Source organism: Marmota flaviventris, chromosome 17, assembly GCF_047511675.1.
Source record: "Marmota flaviventris isolate mMarFla1 chromosome 17, mMarFla1.hap1, whole genome shotgun sequence".
Taxonomy (NCBI): domain Eukaryota; kingdom Metazoa; phylum Chordata; class Mammalia; order Rodentia; family Sciuridae; genus Marmota; species Marmota flaviventris.
Genome location: NC_092514.1, coordinates 26,797,832 through 26,820,592, shown reverse-complemented (window position 1 = coordinate 26,820,592; position 22,761 = coordinate 26,797,832). Strand labels below are relative to the sequence as shown.

Below are 22,761 nucleotides of genomic sequence, written 5' to 3'. Positions count from 1 at the left end.
CACAAGTACTCATTAAATTATTTTTATGCAACTCTGTATGGATGAAATAATGTTAATAATGTTTGAAAACATTATAGTTGTTCTGAAATTTTTCTTCAAAGCAAGAGAAGAGTATGTCATCCCAAAGACTGAAAGAAAGAGAGAGATCTCTGAAGAAATATTTAAAGTGGGATTTGGAAGAATTTTTCAGGAAGGTTTTCAGTGACATCACTAATATTCTTTAAGTAAGAGCCAGAAAGAATGGCTGAGATGAAAAGGTGCTAATAAACTAGGCATGGTGGTATACACTGCATCCCAGTTACTTGGGAGGCTGTGGTATGAAGATCATCAGTTGAATGCCAGTCTTGGCAATTTAGTGAGACTTTGCCTCAAAATTAAACAAAACTCGATGGGGGTGTAGTAGTTCAGTGGTGCTGTAGAGCACTTACAGAGCCTGTGTGAAGCCCTGGCTTCAATAATTTCAAATATTGAGCATAAATCAATAATAAATGAATACATTAAAACGTGTTAACCACCAATTGTAATAAGCCCTTGATTCTTTAAAATTGCCTTTTCCACTCATGGAATGTTCAGTTTTCGAGAGTACATCTAACTTGTTAACCACTGTATTTCCTGGGCAAGTTAGTAGCTCAGTACCTGTGACAAAAATAACAAGTGGGGTGTGAGGGCTCCAAACAGGGTCACAGAACACCAAGCTCAGTGCTAAGATTTATAGCCGAGTAGGAATGATGCATGGCATTTTTGGTTGAAAGGTGAGGCCAGCAAGCCATTGAGATGATAATGATTATGTTAAGATGTGCATTCAATTGGATATTAGACCCCTGCTGTCAGCCTCAGCCTGCTACTTTGGAGCTCTCACAGGGACTCCCAGAGAGTTCCCATTGGTTGGGGAAGTGCGGTAGGAGGGATTTCCGGAGGAGGGATTTCCTGTTGGTGTGGTGTGTCCCAGGAGAAGGCCGCATGGGTGGCATTCGCAGGAGTTTTGGAAATAAAGTTTGTTCCTGCTTGAGTGTCTTGTGATTTTGTGCCCAGCCAGACTGCGGCAGCTCAGGAGTCTCTCACACACTGCTGCTGTTTAGAGTATCCTCTGCTCAGAGAGGGGTAGGGTGGACTCCAAGCTGTTTATTCCAGGGAGGCAGGGATTGGGCAGGCCAGGCTGGGGTCCTGGAGCAAGAAGGAATGACCTGGCAGTCAGTGAAGTCTCAGTGAGCTGAGCCCTGCGGAAATGAGAAAGGAAGTGAGGACTTCACCAAAAGCAAGCAGGTTCCTCAACAAGTCCACCTTATGCTGTCCCACCTCCTTTTTCCTCCAGTTGGCACTAATAATGTAACTCAGAGCTTGATCCATGTCCCCTATGTCAATTCATGCCAATTTAATAATAAGGACTCTGTTTTGAGAAAAAAGGAAAAATAATTTTATTGTTTTGCCAGCAAAGGAGAAACACAGGGGAATCCTGTCCCAGAGGCTGTGATTTTACCCATCAGGGCAAACAGGGCTTTTAAAGAATGTCTTCAAAATCTACATTCTAGGTGTGCCCTGAGAAGGGGGGTCTCAGGGCATCTGGATAGTGTGTTTAGGATTCACTTGTTAATTTGGGAGACAGTCTCTTCCTAGAAACTCTGATAGACATCTCCTTCCTGTGGAGCACAGATAACTCAAGGTAATCTTATTCCTTGCTCCCAGGTTGGAAGGGGGAGGAAGGAGAGAAAAAGAAAATCATGTCTCTTTTCAAAAATAAGACTCAGAGCAAGGAGGGCCATATTCTAATCCTGAAGTTTTCAAGTTCTAAATTAATAGGTCTTTACCTCCTCTGGAAGTTGCCTAAGATGTCCTCAGTCTTTTGGATCTCTCCTGGAGCATGAATGGGCTCTACCACCAGGTGTAAGCCACACAGCACTATCTCCAGGCAGGAGGAAACGACCAGCAAGAAGAAGAGCGTCACATTCCAGGGCACCACTTTGAGTGGTTCCTCACACAAATTCCAGGAAGTATCATTCTTCAAGTAAGTGCCTCTGTGGACAGGTAGGGTCCAGTGAGTGAAGGAGGTCACGTGGAGCCCTACCCCGACCCACAGTCCCCTCCACTCGCAGGGTGGGATTTTTCAAAGGGTTAGTTAGACCCACGTGGAGGGAATTCTCCTGAAGCTCAGTGGCACCCACGTGGGAAGAGCATAGGAGCCATGGGATGCAGAGACTGGGGGGGGGGGGGGTCACTGACAGATGCTCAGCCTTACGCCGTTTCTTGGAAGTGATAGTCCCACTCGCCGTTTATGGAGCATTTGGGTCCAATTCTGAGGCCGACTCCTGACACTGAGAGGCAGTAGATGGCACCAAGCATTCCGAAGACTGAACACCAGCAGGAACATGGAATCTGGACCCGGTGTGCAAGGTGAGCTGAATAGGGCCGCCCGGTCCCCACTCATGGCCTGACCGCACCTAGCTCTGAGCCCCCCACCACCCCCAGCCCCCTGCCACATGGCCAAATGACTCTGGAGCCAGGTTAAATAGAGATTCTGGGGGCTGGGGAAGCCATCCCGAAATAGTGCGCTTGAAAATACATTTTCCTATAAGCCCTGGGCTTAGAGTTAAGCAAAATTAGGGCCAATAGATATTCATTGCCTTGAGGAATTCTGTGGAGCCTGCTGTGGCTCAGGGAGAGACTAGTTTAGAAACCGAATCCTCAATCTCTCTCTCTCTCTCTCTCTCTCTCTCTCCTTGTGGAGTGTTAGGCTCACTGGGGATATAACCCAGGAGTGCTCTACCACTGAGATTGATCCACAGCACCCCCCCACACACATTTTAAAAAATATTTTTATTACTTGTTATGGATCTGTATTTTATTTATTTATTTGTGAGAACCCACTGTCTCACACATGCCAGGCAAGTGCGCTACCAGCTGAGCCCCAGCCCCAGCCCAAGCCACATCTCTGGCCTCATCCACACCTCCCTCCCTCCCCCCCTTTCTTTCGTTCATTCTTTCTTTCAACTGTACTTATAGATGGACACAATACCTTTATATAATTTATTTATTTCTATGTAGTGCTGAGGATTGAACTCAGTGCCTCACAACATGCTAGGTGAGTGCTCTATCACTGAACCACAACCCCAGCCCCGCCTTTTTATTTCTTATTATTAATGAGAGAGGATCCTGCAAAATTGCCCAGGGCTGGCCTCAAACTTGAGAAGCTCCTGCCTCAACCTCCAAAGTCACTGGGATTACAGGGGTATGCACTATGCCCTGCTGAATCTCCTTTTAATTTGGATCTCACCCAGTTGGGATGTTCAACTGCTGCCAGAACCATTCTGAATCCTGGACACAGCACCTGTGAAACAAGAGTCAGTGTAATAGTGTGAATCTGGCAACAAACCCAGATTCTCAAGGTCTTTACCGCCTCTGGAGGTGGCCTAAGATGTCCTCAGTCTTTTGGACCTCTCCTGGAGCATGAATTGTCTCTAACTTACTTTATCATTATTTATTTTCCTACTTATCTCTGTCCATATTTTAGCTTCCTTGAAGGTTGGGTTCAATATTAAACATTGCCCATACATTTTGGCACATGGTAGATGCCTTTCTGAATGGAAATCAGGAGGACCTGAGGTGAAGGCAAGGGCCACACTACTTCACACTCAAATGAGTTGATTCATTTCTCTGGGTCTCAGAGAAATGGTTGTAAAATCTATGCCATGAGTTGCTTTTAGGATTTAATTGTAACTGGTGGGCCTGCTGTCAAGACTGCTTTAGAGTAAATGCTCCTTAGCTATAAATGCCTTCAGTAGTGGGAAGATGTAGTGGTATTGGGAGGTCTGGTGAGCTAGGATATGCTCAAGTATGCTCACAAATGCTGTGATGTGGAGTGTGGGATTTCCTAAGATCCAGCCCCTGAACTTTTTTTCTTCCTGTGACTTTTCCCACAGGAAGATCACTCCTGCCAGGGAATCAGCTATTCCCCTGCCAATAGTTACCTGTACATGCCTAGAGAACCAAATCTAACTGCAAGAAGGATGTGTTCACTCAAATGTCTTAGTTGTAGCTCAGATTCAGCCTGTACCAGAAGTGACCTGATAATACTTCCCAAATTCATCTCCCTTTGATTTCCTCATCCTTTTAGTTGAAAAATGTCATCCACAAGGTCACCTAGGCTGGAAAACTTTAATCCTTTTGCACCTTGCCAAACTCAAGTCTTCTTGACTTTTGCTTCAATGGCTCCTGAATCTATCAGTCCTTTCTCCTTCTTCTCCCATTCAATTCCTAATCACGTTCCATGAGGAAGATGTTCTTAGCCTCTCTACTCAGTCCCCTTAGCTCTTGCCCCATGCCACCCCACACTTCACCATTCATGCCCCACCAGGTTAACCTTGGTGTTGCCAGGGTGGGATGGGGCACACCTGTGAGCCCAGAGATCCAGAAGATTGAGGCAGGAGGATGCATGTTCAAGAGCACCCATGGCAACACAGAGAGAGCTTATCTCAACATAAAAAAATAAAGGCCTGGGGTTGTAGCTCAGTGGAAAAATGTGGCTGAGTTCAATTGAGGGTGGGGGGGCAGGGGTGGGGAGGATTTTCTTTTTTTTTTTTTTTTGTATTGTTTTGGTACTGGGTATTGAACCAAAGAGCACTTAACCACTGAGCCATATCAATAGCCCATTATTACATTTGTATTTAGATACAGGATCTCAATGAGTTGATGAGGGCCTTTTAAAGTTGCTGAGGCTGGATTTGAAATTGTGATCCTCCTACCTAAGCCTCCTAAGCCACTGGGAATATAGATGTGAGCCACAGAGCCTTCTGTGAGGAGGGTTTCTTAATCCTTTGAGGCTCCTCACTTTGCCTCCAGCCTTGACATTGCTTTCATAGCCCAGGCCAGGTTCTTTGTTCATCTCCCATCCCTGGAATTCCACAGCTGTTTTGATCCTTCCCTCCCTTTTGGTCTTGTCTGGCATACACCATAAAAGGCAGCATTTTGTTCTTTTCCAGGGAAAGGGCTGAGAATTTTAGTTCTGTTATATCATCCCCAGCAACCTCAGAGAAGCACCTGATGAGTGGAACCAAATTTCCACCAGCACTCTCCCTTTCCTCCTCCTGTGTCAGGGCAGATTCAGGGTCAATACTGACCCCACTGTTTACCCTCTCTGGTGAGGTCACTTACTGGGAGGATTTAGGATCCACAAATACCTAGAATTGCCTTCTGATATTCTTGTGTATGTGTGGGTTGTGTTGGTGGAGATCTAATCCAGGGTCTTTCCATGCTAGGCAAGTGCTCTAACACTAAGTTGCACCCCCAAATCACATTTACCAATTTCGAATCACCCACCTCCTTGAGAATTTTACTTTTGGCCAAATTATTAGCTTCTTTTTGTGGGGTAAACTTCTTTGTCTTCTTCCCTGCCATCTAACTATCTTCATGAAAAGAGAAGTGTCTCCATAAATTCAGGAGGCAACACTCTTATAGCTCAAATCTCCTCACTTTTCTCTATCACCATGGCCACTGGGCTATTTGAAGGTACTGTCTTCCTTCCATGATATTAGTCTCATCTCTGTGCATCTATGGCTGACCAGGTCCTACTATCCATTCTCCACACAAGATCCAGAGGGATATACTTCAATTCAGTGGGGTTTGGAGCAACTAGAACTCTCACACTGTGCTGATAGGAATTAATGGATTAAAAAAAACAAACTTCAGAAAACTACTTGCCAGTATTAGCACTGAATATTTGCAAATGTTAAGAGTCAGCAGTGTTACTCCTATCTAAGAGCAACAATGGAAATAATCACATATGTTCACCTAAGGCAAATACAGGAAGGATGATAGCAACATTATTTGCAAAAAAGACCCAAACTGGGAACTATCCAAATGTCCACCAGCAGTAGAATGTTTAAGTTGAAGTGTATTCACATGATAGAATGCATAAGAACTAAAAAAGTAGAGCTACACAAAATAACATGGATGGTTCTCACAAATACAATATTATGCTAAGGAAGCCAGACACAAAAGAACACATAGTGTATAATTTCATATTATATAGAATACTAAAGAGACCAAAGTAGTTTCTGGGGTTAGAAGACAGAATAATGGTTAACCTTGTGAGTTTTGGGTAGTACCTGGTGATAGGATATCTGGGATTCTGGTAATATGATCTGTGGGTTTTTTGTTCATTTGTTTATGAATTGGGGTTTTTCCATTTCACCCAGGTCAACCTGGAACTCCTAGTGTCAGCCTCAAGATCCTCCTGCCTCTGCTTCCTGAGGAGCTGGGACTACAAGTGCACGAATGAATTGGTTTTGGAGTGGGTGTTGGGTAGATGGGTATGTTCACTTTGTAAAACTACATTGAGCTGGGGCTAGGGATGCAGCTTAGTAGCAGGACATGTGCTTAGCATTCAAATGACCCTGAGTTTAATTCCTAGCATGTGTGCGCGCGCACGCAAACACACACACACACACACACACAACCAAAAAACAAAAAGAAAAATCCCCAAACTTCTTGCCCTAAATGCTGTTTATGATAGCTTTATTTATTTATTTATTAGGATACCAGAGATCGAATAACATAGGGCACTCTGCCACTGAGTTACATCCTTAGCATGAACTCTTTTTCTTCTCCCCCCATCTCCCCATATTATATGGTCTAATTTTCCCAGGTTGATCTCAATCAAACTCATGATTTTCTTATCTCTCTCTCTCTGTCTGTCTCTTTGCATTACTGGCAATTGAACTCGGGGTATGTTTTCACCAAGCCCCATCTGAGTCCTTTTAATTATTTATTGCCTAGGTTGTTCTCAATTTTGTGATTCTCCCTGCCTCAGCCTCCTGAGTTCCTGGGATTACAGACATGTGTTACCATGCCTGGCTGGCTTGTTCTCTCTCTCTCTCTCTCTCTCTCTCTCTCTCTCTCTCTCTCGTACAGGGGATCAAACCCAACATCTCATAAATTCTAGGTACATGCCCTACCAATGAGCTCTACCTCCAGGCCTATTTCTTTTTATTTTTGGTGATACCCACTCCTGTCTGAAATCATCTTCATTCATTTGGTGACTATTAACCTATTTCCTGTTAGGTGAAGGCACTAGTCTAGGCACCAGGCACACAGCAACCAACAAAACAGGCAGTCCTTGCTCTCATGGGGCTTCTAGTCTTGCTTCCTCGTAATATTTACCTCCACAAAGGAACACAAGCTTCCAGGGGAGCAGAGACCTTGTGTCTCTGAGGCTTAATGTGGCATTTCCTGAGAGTGCCTCAAGTTGTGGAGGAGGAGGAAGATACCTGTCAGAATATTTGGAGCACCTCCTTGGAGATTGCCAGTGAAGAAGAGTAGCTAGACTGGGTGGAGGAGTGGGGGGATAATTTAAGCCGAGGAAGGGACATGATGTGACACTGGAGAGTGTGTAAGTGTGGGAGGAGTGTTTCATCACAGAGAGAGTTGAGGTCAGAGAGATGGAATAGTATCCGACAGCCATGAATCTATGTAAGAGATGGGGAGTAGAAGACAAGAAGGAGTTGCTAGTTCAAGGAGAGTTATCCTCATTTATCTAATAGAGATGTAGCCTGGAATAGGGGCATGGTAAGACCTCTTCTAGAGAACGTTCTGTCATCTGTCCTGAAAAGAGGGAAACTCTGCTGGGTAGATCTCTCAACTTTGCCCCACACAAATATGACACTAGGTTGACCATCTAAAACTTCCCCTAAACGGGGAAAGAGAGGAGGAGGAGGTCCAGGAAATCTGTGTCCCCTCTTCCTCCACTTCTCCTAGCAGGTCCTCATGTCCAGGAAGCCTTGGGGGCAACTTCTCTGTCTTACTGACCTGCTTCTGAGTTTACCCTTAGCACCCAGCACAGAGTGGGCATCCAGAATGTGGGCTGAGAGACAGTGGATGAGGAGGAGGGAAGGACAGCACTGAGCTGATAGATAGAGTGACTGATGGGTGACATCACTGCCTGGCTCCAGACATTTTTGCTGCTTATTATTTCCCTGCCCTGATAACCTCCCACACAACCAGCTGCTCCTTTTGCTTGACCCTTGTAGTGAGGGGTCCCCAACATCTGTTCAGCTGCAAGGGCAAGGGAGGGTCAGGTAGGACATGTTTGACCCAGAAGGGAAGCTTTTTAGAGACTTGAATCTCCCCTCCCTGCCTTCCCCTTCCCTAGACATTCATCTCAGTTCCTTGGGGGCTCCTTCTGGGATGTCTACAGAGTGCTGAGTGTGTAGGGGAGGATGGGGCACATTCCTTGTCCCCACCAAGCACTTGCCATCCCCTCTGGAGCTCTGTCCTTTTCCCTCTCCCCTCCCTTCCCATTCAGAACTCCTTATGGTTGTGCCCACACCCATGGTCACTGGCCTGTGCTCTAGACTCCTCACCATCAATCCCCCGCCGATGAAGCCAGGCATGAGCAAGACATGCATGCTGAGTTGGTCACTGCTCCAGGTCTTCCCATCAGGAACCAGTAGGAAGGCATTGGCCACGATGCAGACTAGGGAAAGAGTAGTTAGAAAGAGTCCCACACAGCAGGCACGGTTCCATGGTTTCATGGTGAGGCAGTGAGTGAAAGTGAGCCTGAGGTCCCTGGGTGCAGAGGAAAACAGGTTGGAGCATGAGTAAAGGTCAAAGAAAAGATGTGGTAGAAATTGGCAGGATCACAATGATAAGGGAGAGAGGCCCTTATCACCAGCTGCAGCTTGTGAGGAGTAGGGGTGGATGGGCTGATGGAGCACTTGGTGGAGTTACTCACACACTGCAAGATGCCTGGTGTCTGTGTCTTCTTTTTCTGCACCCAGGTGTTTGTAGTCTTTCTTTGATTCCTTACCTGTTTGAACATATTACCAAGCCATTATATGTCTCTAAGTCACAATTGCCTCATCTCTATAAAGGCTAGAGTGGTACCCCTTGCCTCCTGAGCTGGTTGTAATGATTCCTTAGGACAGGGGAGTATTTGGTAAACTAGGCAGCTCAAAGAATATGTACAGTGGTCTCATCATTTTTCTTTGTCTCATGGAGAGAGTTCCTCCCAGAACGAAATAAAGAGGATAACAGCAGGCTTCAGTTGTCAGTTTATTTCATATATATATTTAACTGGGTATTGAACCAGGAACACTTAACTACTGATCATCTCCAGCCATTTTTTGTATTTTATTTAAGACTGGGTCTTACTGAGTTACTTAAGGCTTCATTAAGTTGCTGAGGCTGGCTTTGAACTCATGATCCTCCTGCCTCAGACTCCCAAGGTCTGGGATTATAGGCATGTGCCACTATGCCTGTCTTCATTTTATATTCCTAATATTTGTTTATTGACTCTCTCTCCTTTAGAGACTACTACCTGTTTCTCAGAGTAAACTTGAGACTGAGGCCTGATTTGTTAGAACATTGCATTATTTGGCCTCAACCTTTGACTCAGTGATGACTGTACAATCCAAGGCATTTCCATGAAGAATCCATTTTTAAATTTATATATTTGTGTTCTTGTTTTTGTTCACCATTTGGAGGTGAAATAAATTCTGGTTTTTTGTTTGTTTGTTTGTTTGTTTGTTTGTTTTGGTACCAGGGAATGAAGTCAGGGGCACTCAACCACTGAGGCACATCCCAAGCCCCCACTTTTATAAAAAAAATAATTTTTAGTTGTAAATTAGTCTTTTTATTTTAATTAATTAATTTATTTATATGAGGTGCTGAGGATTGAACCCAGGGCCTCACACATGCCAGGCAAGTGCTCTACTACTGAGTCACCACTCCATCCCTTCCCTAGCCCTATTTTGTATTTTAATTAGAGACAGGGTCTCACTGAATTGCTTAGCACTCCATAAATTGCTGAGGCTGGCTTTAAATTCACAATCCTCCTGTTAGCCTCCTGAGCTACTAGGATTTCAGGTGTGCACCACTATGCCCAGCTAACTAGCTTATCTTAATGGGAAGTAAAAAATAAAAGCTGTCAGTCACAAAGAATGGGGCAGTAAGTTACAGTACTAAGAAATAAAATTATAACCTTGGGACAAAATAGTTTCCCTCTTTTAAAGATCTCACTGGAGTCTCTATTTGGCCAGAGAACATTTCTGGGTGCAGCCCTACCTATTGCCCCAAAATCTAAAATACATGAATTCAAGCACCTATGTCTTGGCTCTGCTGATTTCTGCAAAGAGAGGTCCCTAAGAATCATTGTATGGGCAATGTGACTTTTATTGGACAGAATGCCCCAGATACATACACATATAATGACAGAATCTCTGGGTACAATTGACAGTGGGGAACTCACTTAAAGTTGATGACATTATGATGATGACAATAGAAACTGGTCAAATAACAATAACCTGTGTTCCTACCCCTTGAGCTCAAACTGGAAGGGAAAAAGATTTAAGGCACAGTTTTTAAAAAATATGCCAGACTGTCTGATTTCTCTCTTGGATAAAAATTGATGATCAATGTTATTTTAATCAAGATTTTTTTAGGAGGAAATAACTTGCCTCCAGGAGGATAGGATAACCCCTTAACATAGAGACATTAATGGGGATTCTGGGAATCCATTCTCTTCTGGCCAGTTGTTTAAAATATGAATTGAGTCAGCTATTCCAGATCTCCTACTCTGCCTATCCCCTTGTTAAAGGGGACTGTGATGTATGTAAAGTCCCTGCCCTCCCTAAAAAAGTGTACTTAAGCACTGCTCAACCCCTGCTCGGGGCTCTGGGCCGCTCTCCCTTCTTGAGTGAGCACGGAGCCCCAGCGCGCTGGATCCTTAATAAACCCCCTTTTGCTGTTGCATGAGTCGGTCTCTTGGTGGTCTCTTCCTCCGTCGTTCGCCTGTCCCTTACAGTTTGACTAATAAGTGCTCTCTTATATATTGCATCTGGCATAAAAGGCCACACTGGCTTGTATCTGTCTGCTTTAACTAGTTCTGATCATTAACACTGTTCCCTAAATATATAAGAGATTTAAGGCTATTCTTTTGATTTTTTGCTAGTATTGCTAAACTCTGCAAACCTGTAATAATCCATGAATTCTGAATTTTACTGTGAAAAATTAAACCTAATTAATACAAAGGACATCTTTGTGTATTAAGTATACTCATTTCTTCTAGTATAGAAGTTTTAAAATATAAAGCTTGGAAAAGCGCTTTACCAAGCTAATGTTCCCCAAAGTAAAATTGTCTAAAATGGTAATTTTAAACTTAAAGCAATAACAAATTTAATTGGAGATTTATTTATGTCATTTAATGTTCTGTAACTGGACCAGTTATCAATAAGATGTATGTGAAATTTTATGTTAACTTTTTACACTGGGGTAGAAATTTAAATGTATTTTTAAAAGAGAATGAGAGTCTGATCTGTTTAAAGGTGGACATTGTAAAACATGAAAACATTTTGGCACTTTCCCACATAAAAGGGTTAAAATCACTAAGCTTTTCTTTTATTAATATTTCAGATGTTATGATGTATTATGTTATTTGTGAAGAGTCCCCTTACCTGAGATAAGGCTCTGTCTCCCACCTTATTCCATGTTAGAATGGCTCCAAAATAGACTAGACTTCAGCTCATTTAAAATTGTGTTCAAAAGATTGATTTTGTTGTAAAGATTACTGTGATCTCAAAGAGGGAATATAATATATAACTAAGTAAAGGTTCAAGATTATAAAAGTCATTTTTCATGGTTCATAGCTATTGCACAAACTGAGTATGTTTTTGCTCTGTTAATTTCATTTTGTATTTTCCTTCTAAACTTTATAAAGTTTGCTCGTTAATGTTTTGCAGAGGCACTGCTTATAAAAGAAAAAAAAATTTGGGTTAATTTGAGAGAATAAGCCATCACCTACAGGACAAAGAATATATAATGCTGACTTCCAGTACAAATGCTAACCCAATTAAATGAAAGGGTAACTGTAAAATTACAGATATTAAAGTTATAACCCGTTACTCCCTCTTTAAGCTGATAAAACTGGCTTGCTGGGTGTTTAAAATCAGAAACTTGGAGACCAAAGTCAAGGAAGTGAAAGAGCCAAGGAAAAATCAGCCAATATTTGGCCCTTGCCCTCCAAGTTCAGCCAGCACCCAGAGAATGATGGAATCTTCTGAAATTCTGGTGAGTCATCTGATCTGCCAATCAGAAAGATTGAAGGGACCCTAGAGAACAGAAAGCCAACTGGTGGTACATATTATGCAAAGAGGAGGGTCACTGGAGAATGAAATGCCTAAAACTTCCAAAAGAAGTCACATGTGTGATCATCAAGACCCTGATCTGACCCATCCTGGCACATGGCACCACTGATAGAGGAAACCTAAAGGAGCCAGGAGGCTTCACACACGTCCCCAAGAGTCATCTCTGAGGATTCTCGGCTGACTCTTCAGACTAGATAGGAACAAGGTCAGTTTTGACCAACTTGGTCGTAAACACCTGGCAGGAGAGGATAGCCTGAGCACAGTCCTATATGGACATTTAAAAAGAAAACAATTTTTTAAAAATGTAACTTAACATCTTAACTCTCACTGAGTGTCTAATATTTAACTATCACAAAGGACTTCTAGAGACACAAGCTTGTTCTGCATTCCAGACACTGGCTGAAAAACAAATTATTTTCATATTAATTGTTTACCAAAAAAGTAATGCTTTGCTCTATTGTTTATTGTTGTCCTAGCATAAACCTTGTCTAGTCACTTGTCAACTGCAACATGGACCTTTGGACTGCTGTTGTCCATGCACCATCTGACAAAAAACAAGGACTTTGGGTCACTTCCCCCCAACATCACCCTCAGCATGAAGTAACTTGGATATGTCACTGCCCACTTTTCCATAGAAATAGAAGGTAGAAATTGACAGTGGGGAAAATTTAACAGTGGTCCCTTCCCCATTTGAATATAGCCCTTATTGCTCTAAGACTTATTATTATTTTTTTGGTAGTCCTGGGATTGAACCCAGGGCCTTGTGCATGCAAGTCAAGCACTCTACCAACTGAGCCATATCCCCAGCCCCAGAGGCTTATTTTTTTCTCTCTTCTTCCCTCTTCCCCTCCCTAACAAAATTGGGGAGACAGTGTTATCTTTTTTTCTTCTAGTTAACTGTGCTTGAACACATCTACTACAAGAGGGAGATGCCTGCTAAGGATCTGGGAAGTGAATATCTCCCAAATTAGCAAGTGAATCCTAATATGCCATCCTGGGCCCTGGGTCCCCTTACCAAAGCACATCTGGAATGTAACCCTTGAAGTTCCTTTAAAAGCCCCCTTTCCTCTTAATCGGGAGAGTCACAATCTTTGGGACAGGAGCCCCTGTATTTCTCCTCTGCTAGCAAAGCAGTAAAACTTATTTTTCCTTTTTCTCAAAACTGTGTCCTCATTATTAAATTGGTATTAATTGACATTGGGGATAGGGACCAAACTGTCAGTTATAAGAGTGCCCAAATTGAGAAATGTATGAAGGAAAGCAGTAAAAAAAAAAATGCCATGAGGCAAAAAAACAAAACAAAACAAAAAAAAAACAGCAAATAATCAGAAGGTGCAGCAAGAGATATGAGTAGAGTGCAGTCATTCAGAAACTGGCACATAGCATCAGGAGGAAGGAGCCTGAGGACTGGGAAGCAGAGATGGAGAATCTGGGTCCTGAGGGGTAGGGGTGGGAGGTAAAAATGATGAGAGGTAGAGCAGAATCACTAGAAATAATCTTGAACTACTAGAGCAACTGTCATGTCCTGACAGTGGGACTTCCCAATGTAGACCTGAAGAGGGGATTCAGCCCTTGGTCCTAGTGAACTATGAAGCAGGTCAAGAGCAGGCCACCTATGTCTTTAAGTTGATCACTAGTGAATCTGAAAGATGGTTCCCTCCTCCTCCTCCTCCTCCTCCTCCTCCTCCTCCTCCTCCTCCTCCTCCTCCTCCTCCTCCTCTTCTTCTTCTTCTTCTTCTTCTTCTTCTTCTTCTTCTTCTTCTTCTTCTGAGCTGGGCATTGAACCTAGGGCTATTTAACTACCAAGACACATCCTCAGACCATTTTTTATTTTGTGACAGGGTCTTACTAAGTTGCTTAGCATCTCACCAAGTTGCCGAGGCTGGTTTCAAACTTGCAATCCTCCTGCTTCTGCCTCTGCCTCCCTCCCAAGTTGCAGGAATTAAAGGCATACACCAGTGCACCTGGCAACATGGTACTTCTTTGAAGACAAAAGTCTTTAAATACAGGGTCTTTTGCATACTTGGCAAGCCCCCTCCCACTGAGCCATGTCCCCAGCCCAAGAAGTTACTTCTTTTGAAAACAAGAGAGAAAAAAATTGTGTGTGGGGTGGATCACAAGTATTCATTAAATTATTTTTATGCAACTCTGTATGGATGAAATAATGTTAATAATGTTTGAAAACATTATAGTTGTTCTGAAATTTTTCTTCAAAGCAAGAGAAGAGTATGTCATCCCAAAGACTGAAAGAAAGAGAGAGATCTCTGAAGAAATATTTAATGTGGGATTTGGAAGAATTTTTCAGGAAGGTTTTCAGTGACATTACTAGAATTCTGCAAGTAAGAGCCAGAAAGAATGGCTGAAATGAAAAGGTGCTAATAAACTAGGCATGGTGGTGCACACTGCATCCCAGTTACTTGGGAGGCTGTGGTATGAAGATCATCAGTTGAATGCCAGTCTTGGCAATTTAGTGAGACTTTGCCTCAAAATTAAACAAAATTCGATGGGGGTGTAGTAGTTTAATGGTGCTGTAGAGCACTTACAGAGCCTGTGTGAAGCCCTGGCTTCAATAATTTCAAATATTGAGCATAAATCAATAATAAATGAATACATTAAAATGTGTTAACCACCAATTGTAATAAGCCCTTGCTTCTTTAAAATTGCCTTTTTCACCCATGGAATGTTCGGTTTTTTGAGAGCACATCTACCTTGTTAACCACTGTATTTCCTGTGCAAGTTAGTAGCTCGGTACCTGTGACAAAAATAAGTGGGGAGTGAGGGCTCCAAACAGGGTCACAGAACACCAAGCTCAGGAGGCCCTCACACTCTGCAGCTGTTTAGAGCATACTCTGAACAGGGAGGGTTGGGGTGGACTCCAAGCAGTTTATTCCAGGGAGGCAGGGAATGGGCCAGCCAGGCTGGGGTCCAGGAGCAAGCAAGAATGACCTGGCCATCAGTGAAGGCTCAGTGAGCTGAGCCCTGTGGAAATGAGAAAGGGAGTGAGGACTTGGCCAGAAGCAAGCAGGTCTCTCAACAACTCCACCTTATGCTGTTCCACCTCCTTTTTCCTCCAGTTGTCACAAATGAAACTAATAATGTAACCCAAAGATTGGTCCTTGTCCCTGATGCCAATTCATGGCAATTTAATAATGCAGGCACAGTTTTGAGAAAAAAGATTATTTTATGGCTTTGCTAGCAAAGGAGAAACACAGGGACTCTTGTCTCAGAGTCTGTGTATCACCATCTCCCCAGCTGGTGACTTATGCTGGGTTCACAAATCTTACTATTCCAATCACCAAAGAAAATGACAAAGGAAGAATAAAAACCCACAGAAGTACTTTTTTTCAAAATCCAGGGACAGCCCTCCAACCTTACAGGTCTGTGGAAAGAGACAGCCACTGGAATTCTTTATTCTTATATAGGGGAAACACAAGGGGAGTTTCCATGGAACATTCTATCTCCAAAAGAGCAAAGGGGTAGAATTACAAATGAACAGGTGAGTGTAACTCATCTTCAGTGGGTGATGCCCACTCCTGGAGCCACGCCTTGTTATCCAAGCTGGGGTAAGGATCTGGCACTACTGTGCCAGACTGAATCCAATAATTGTTCAGAACCCTGTGCATCAAGACTTAAAGGTGTCTGCATCCAGGGCAGCTCCTGACAGCTGTGATTCTGCCCATCAGTGAAAACAGAGGGCTTTTAAAGAAGCTTCAAAGCTTACATTCCAGGTGTGCCCTGACAGGGGATCCCAGGGTACCCTGATAGTGTGTTAGGATTCCCTTGTTTAATTTGGGAGATATTCTCTTCCTAGAAACTCTGGCAGACATCTCCTTCCTGTGGAGCACAGATATCTCCAGTCCCCAGGTTAGTGGGGGGATAGAGGGAGAAGAGGAAAAGAAAAACATGTCCCCTTCAAAAATAATCCTAGAGCTACCAGGGATATATATTGAAAGGTGACATGGACATTGAAGTATATGGTTACCTACCTGTGCTCCTGCCCCACCCTAAACTCCTCCTAATACCTGGCCCTAAAAATGGCCCACCAAAAGTAACTCCTCCCATCATCTGGCTTGGCTAAACCCTATAAAACCCAGATCCGCCCGCTGCTTCCCTGTGCATCGCTTCTTCAGGACACAGAGCCTGCTGTTCTCTCTTCCCTGAGCTGCCTGTTTGGGGGCATGGAACTGCCAACAAAGCCTGATGTCTTTGAGCACATGGAGCCCTAGCTCAAAGGAGAGTTGAGAGGGTTGGTCACACTGCAAAGGTGTTGGCAAGTTGACTGCCTGAGTACAAGGTGGTGGTGGTGGGTGCAAGTGGCGTGGGCAAGAGTGCATTGACCATCCAGATGACCCACCAGTGCTTTGTGGAAGACCATGACCACACCATCCAATATTCCTTCTGGAAGTAGGTGGCCCTGGACCGTGGGGGTTATATTCTGAATGTGCTAGACACTGCAGGGCAGGAAACTCACAGGGCCCTGCGTGACAAGTGTTTGGCAGTTGGTGACGGTGTGCTAGGTGTCTTTGTTCTTGATGATCCTTCATCTCTGACCCAGCTGCAGCAGATATGGGCCACCTGGAGTCCTCGCCACCCCCATCCCCTAGTCCTGCTGGGCAACAAGTGTGACCTTGTGACCACCACTGGAGATGCTCATGCTGCTGCTGTAGCCCTGGCCCAAAGCTGGGGGGGCCCCATTCGTGGAGACCTCAGCCAAGACCCGGCAAGGTGTGGAGGAAGCCTTTTCCCTGCTTATCCAAGAGATCCAAAGGGTCCGGAAGGCCATGGCAGTGTCACGTGAGGAGAAGTCCCGGCACCAGAAGGCCATGTGCAGTTGTGGCTGCTCTGTGGCCTGAAGATATAGGTCTGAAAAGATGGCTTCTCCCACAGGCCTGGATGATGGTTCCTTTGATATGAGACACCCCCCTATCAACCAGTATCATGGACACTGTTGGTGTAATGGGCATAGATGGACACACTTTTATTAACTTTCATTTGGTGAGGGTTTTTTTTTTTTGGCAACACGGGGGTTTCTAATGTTGGCTATGTTATGTCAAATTGAGAGATTTTTGTGCAAAATTAAAATGTTCTCAGGTTTCAACAACAACAACAACAAAAAAAACACCCAGACCCTCATGATGACCTGCCTCTGCCATTTTGCCCCCAAAGATGTGCCTCTCCAGTGTTGAATAAAGCATCACTGGTCCATGAGGTCTCCCTCCATTTTTCTGTTTCTTTTTGTATTCTCTTTCAGGTGCTTTCATTTGGTTCCCTAACTGAGAACGGGATGTTTTCTAGGTTATTTTTACCCCTCCCCATTCCAATGAAACTCCATTTTTTTTCCTCTCTCTTCATGAGAACTCCAACTCAGAGGCCACTTTATGTCATTTTTGGTCCCACATGCAACCTGGGCCTTCTTTTCCTCAGAGAAGTTAAGACCAATTCCAGTCTCTTTTCGAAATGCCCTGCCAAGACCCTTTGCCTTTTGGATCATCCAGGGTCCTGCACTGATACCGCCATTGATGATTTATATGCAGTGCTGAGATTTGAACCCAGGGCCTCACACATGCCAAGCACATGCTCTACCGCTGAGCCACAACCCCAGCTCCACAATCTGGACTCTTATCTCTCCAAATAAAAATCAGTTTTTACAGTTTTAACCTTTTACAGCTGTTCCCCCCTGAGTTAAAAGTTTTAATCTACATAACTAGCCCCTGAATGTCTGAAGGGCATACCCACAAGTTCCAATGATGGAATCACCCTAATTTTACCCTATAAAACCAAAATACCCTCTGTAATGGATGGCCTTTTTTTGCATCTAGAAAATGAGTTCTCGAAGAACAATAAATGACTTCCCTGGATCTGTTGAGGTCTGCATCCATTATTTTGTGCTTATACAAATGCCCTCTTTTAAATTGAAATAGTTATTAGAAAGTTAATACACTCCATTCTGTGTGAGGCCTCAGCCAGAGTACATGGAAGGAAAGACAAAAACTCAGGGGATGGAACTGTAGCTCAGTGGCAGAGCACTTGCCTGGCATGTGTGAGGCACTGGGTTTCATCATTAGCACCACATTAAATAAATAAAGGCATGCCATCCATCTACAACTACATTAAACAAAAAAAAAAAAAAAAAAAGGGGTAAGGGGACTTATGACCACTCTGGGATCGGGAAGTTGTCCCCTAGCCAAAGAAACATTTTTCTCAGCCCATATTTCTGTTCTCTTTATTTTTGTTCAAAGGGAAGCCTCACCCTCAAAAGTAATAGTAGGGAATGATATGATCACAGCTTAGATAAAGGAGATGCCTAATAGTTTTCTGCAAGCCTGGCCTGATTAGCAACTGGGGAATAAAAATGGTTCAAATGCTCTAGGCATGAGGTGTAACTCAAACAGTGGATTCCCTTGGCTTCTGCCAGATCTCACGAAATCTTACATTGAAATGTAAATGGTGGATGCCTTTCCAGCTTACAGGACTTGGAACCAGAGGGGGAAAAAAGTGCCACTTTAAATCTAAGCCATTGTCTTCTTTTCCTTGAGAATTTTTATCCAAATATTTCAGAGGTTTCTTTCAATCTTTCAATATCTGAATTGACTAATATGAGCCCCAAAATAAACTGCATGCTGCTTTATTAGAGTAATTATTGGCCATTTTATTTTCCCCCCTAATTTTTTAAAAATTCTATATTTTTGAACTCCTGGTTTTAGGTTGAATTCACATTTTCATCCTGTGCACCTAGATTAATATGTTTTCCTGAGCAGTCCTATTTTTTCCATGTCTCTTGTTTTTTTTTTTTTTTACACTCTGCTTTGTTCAGAGGCCAATTTACAAGGGTTATCTCTCAAACTAATAGGTTTTAATAAACATCTGTAGCATTGCAGTGGAAATCTGCCTACAAAAAGATACAAGGTCTTTCTTTGTTTCGTGTATGCATGCACACCTGTGTATTGTCATGTCTACATATGTGCAGGTGTCCATATGTCATGCACATGATATCAAAATTGGCATATAGATAAATGAGCATCATAAATTAAAATTTAAAAGAAAAATGGATCCAAATAACTTTAGTTCACATGATTAAAAAAGAAGTTCAATCTAACTTAGGTAAACAAATAAGAGTAAAGATTACTTTAAATTTTCTAACAGAAGTTTCTCTAGGTGGTCAAACAATTAATAAAATGTTGATGTAGGACTATGTAAGAGCCTAAAATACCTCTTACCTCCTTATATTCTTCCTGATTTCTGACATGGGATCCCCTACTCTGCCCACTCCAGCAGGAGGTAGCCAGATATGATGACATGGCCCCAACTCATTATTCCCTTTCAGAGTCTGGAATGAAGGATTTGGTTATTTACCTGTCCTCCTGCCCCACTCTTCTATTACCTTGCCTGCAATAGTAGCTTTTCCCATGACAAGGTTTGGATAAACCATACAAAACCCAGATCTTCATGATGACTGGCCAACATTTTTCCTCCAGAAGATGCACAACTTTATTGTTTTTCGAGTGTAGAGAATCAGATGTGACTGTGTTACTATTACTGTCCTTGATGGAGTCTGCCTGCAAACGGGATATTCTGTCAAGGTATAGATAGGTAACAGCGGACATGCTTGAAAACAAGGTGTCTGCTGTCCTTGGGAGGGCCTGCTCGCAAACGAGAGGCTCCTTCAAGGTTTAGATAAGGTAACAACGGACATGCTTGAAAACGAGGTGTCTGCTGTCCTTGGGAGGACTTGCCTGCAAACGGGATGTTCTGCCAAGTGGGCTAGGAGGGCACTGAGAAAATTTTTATTATCTGTTCTTAACAAAGAGCAGAGCTCAACATACTCCGGGCCGAAAGTAGATTAGCCATGAGAAGGGAGTCACTTCTGATTAGAAAGTAAAACTTCTGTATGCTATGTTTAATTAGCTGAAAGACCTGGTTTATTGATGTTGGAAGGCTGCCTTCTTTGTTCACAATACTATAAAAAGATTGCTTGTACACAATAAAGGACCTTTTTTTCTGCTGCTGCTTTGCTTGCTCTGCTTCTTCTTTCTTTTCCCATGCTGACCTGCAAGTGAATTACTGCAACATCAAGGACTTGGCGCTCCCGTGGGGACTCATTTTCTAGATGCAAAAAGGCCACTGGTTACAGAGGGTACAATTAAGGTGATTCCATCAATGGAACTTGTGGGTATGCCCTTCAGACAGTCAGGATCTAGTTATGTAGGTTAAAACTTTTAACTCATGGGGGACACTGTAAAAGGTAAAAGCTGTAAAAATTCATTTTTATTTGGAGAGATAAGAGTCCAGACTGTGGGGCTGGGCTGTGGCTCAGTGGTAGAGCAGTTGCCTGGCATGTATGAGGCCCTGGGTTCAAATCTCACCACAGCATATAAATAAATAAAATAAAGTTCCATCAACAACTAAAAATAAAGTATTGCCCCCTCCAGTTTATCATTTTTTATTCTCTTTCATGTGCTTTCAGACAAATGGTAAAATAATAGGGTTCACCAGGAGTATGCCTCACAGCACTATCTCCAGGCATGAGGCAACCACCAGAAATGAGAAAAGTATTACATTTCAGGGCACCTCATTGGGTGGCTCCTTGCATAAATTCCAGTATTCACAGCTGCTCATGTAAGTGCCTCCATGGATAGGCAGGGTCAAGAGAGTGAAGGGGTTAATGTGGTGCCCTACCCCCACCTCAGTCCCCCTGCATGTGCAGAATGGAATTTACAAGGGGATACTTAAGCCTATGTAGAGGAAAGCTCAGCACCCAGGTTTCCCAGCCATGGGAATGGGGAGATGCAGAGAATGGGAATCAAAATATAGGCTAGCCCTTACAAGGTTTCTTGGAAGTGGTAGGCCAATTTGCCATTCATTGAACATTTAAGTCCACTTCCAAGAGAGGCAGTTCATGGCACCAAATCCAAGAAGCCATCTGTGAAATACATGAAGACCTTTTCTTGGCATGGAAGTCAGGGAGGAAATAGGTCTGGCTGTGGCTCTCCTGTGGTGACGGACCACCCAATGCATGTGACCCTCTCTTCCATTCTGCCAGAAAGTCCCCCCATAGTTGCACCAGAGATGGGTGTAACCCGTTAGGAACTGAGCAGTCTACCTGCTCCCACGTATAACCTGTTTTGGTGAAGAACATTCTATAGAATTTCTTTGATATCTTCTGATTTAAATAAAGCAGATATGGGCTCTTTTGAGTGTTAGAAGCTGGATCCGTCTGGTCAGCTTGCCTGTCCTGCCTGCTTTGAAACTACTTTCTGTGTTCTGTGGTTATTTAATCATTTTATTTCTCTTAGTCTTTATTTCCCAGCCAGCCCATTCCACTGGAGGGAACCCCCTTTACACCACCCACACAGGACGTGGGTTTTAACTGGCATCTGGAACAAGGATTCTCATCGTATGGAATTAAAAGTTAACCAGCGGGTATTTGGCCCTGACAGGAAAAGCTCATGCATGGATTAGCATATTGTGGATTAGTATATTGAGAGAAAGAGGAGAGAGGAAGTTCTTTATTGTGGGACATTAAGCAGGGGGAACTCCTTGTCTTCAGAGAAAGAAATTTATTTTTCAATTCTGAAGACAATAATAAAACAAAAGGGAAAAGATATAAAAAGATCCCAGGTCACTCAGTTCTTACAAATGATTAGGGAAATCTGCCCATCGTTTTGTGAAGAGGAATTGCTTGATTTACATATTTGAGGAAAGACTGGGCAGGGAGCTACATGAAGGATGTTTCTCAGCTGACCTGCCTAGAAGTACAATTGAAAATGTAGAAACAATTTGGACTATAATAGAGATTTGTTTATATTTGAAACAAGACATCAGCTGAGGGTCTTCAGGAGATTTACAGGCTTTAGAGATGAAATTAAAAGTCTTAGGCCTAGCAAACAGGATTTCCCAGCTCCTGGGACTTCTTTGTCTACAGGTAACCTAACACACTAAATATAGGGAGAAAGGTTAAGGGTGGAACAAAGTCACACCTCATCTGTAGCTCGGGAAAGTCAGAGAGACAGACTTAGGGTAGAACCAAAGCATGCTTAATTCATAGCAAAATGGAGTGAGGGAAACAGTCTGTGGGCACAGCCAGAGCAATTCATGGCTCATAGCACAAAAAAGGCAGGGGGGAAGGCTAAGGCTCACAGCCTCAAACATGGCTGCCACAAACCTGTCTCCATTGCAACGTGGCCTCAGAATTGCATTACAGGAGGGAAAAGATATCTCCGAATTTAAATTACTTCCAATTTTGAGCAGTTAGATGAGCAAAACCAATGTGGACGAGTTCATACTTCCATTTCTTTTAAAACATTAAAGAATTAAAATTTGCTTGCCCCACATATGGCCTGAACTCATCTTTTGTTCAAAGCCTGATAGAATCAGTGTGTAAGGAGGCTTAGCCACCTCATGGCTGGGTAACACTAGTGAAAGCATGCCTTTTGGGAGGCGATGATCTGCTGTGGAGTCTAACTGGATGGATTTCTGCTCTAAGCAGGCAGAAACTAATAGAAGGCATGGAAATAATTACAGTAGACATATTGACTGGGATGGGACCATTTACTGATTTGGAACAACAGTTAAATTATGGTTTACAAGATTATAATCAGATTAATGCATGTGTCAAATGGTATGGAGAGAA

The 22,761-nt window shown here is 43.1% G+C and overlaps 1 protein-coding gene and 1 pseudogene across 1 annotated transcript; one reads left to right on the top strand and one right to left on the bottom strand.

Moving 5' to 3' along the window:
• Positions 1–696: 696 nt before the first annotated feature.
• On the bottom strand, positions 697–8,597 carry LOC114084013 (transmembrane 4 L6 family member 5-like). The gene is made up of 5 exons (XM_071603198.1): positions 8,352–8,597; positions 3,269–3,322; positions 2,234–2,370; positions 1,806–2,012; positions 697–1,217 (listed from the first exon to the last, which is right to left on the bottom strand). The coding sequence occupies exons 1-5, from the start codon at positions 8,520–8,522 to the stop codon at positions 1,076–1,078; spliced, it is 711 nt and encodes a 236-aa protein (XP_071459299.1). The 5' UTR covers positions 8,523–8,597; the 3' UTR covers positions 697–1,075.
• A 7,712-nt stretch (positions 8,598–16,309) lies between these two features.
• Positions 16,310–16,984, top strand: LOC114080225 (GTPase ERas-like; annotated as a pseudogene).
• Positions 16,985–22,761: the final 5,777 nt, after the last annotated feature.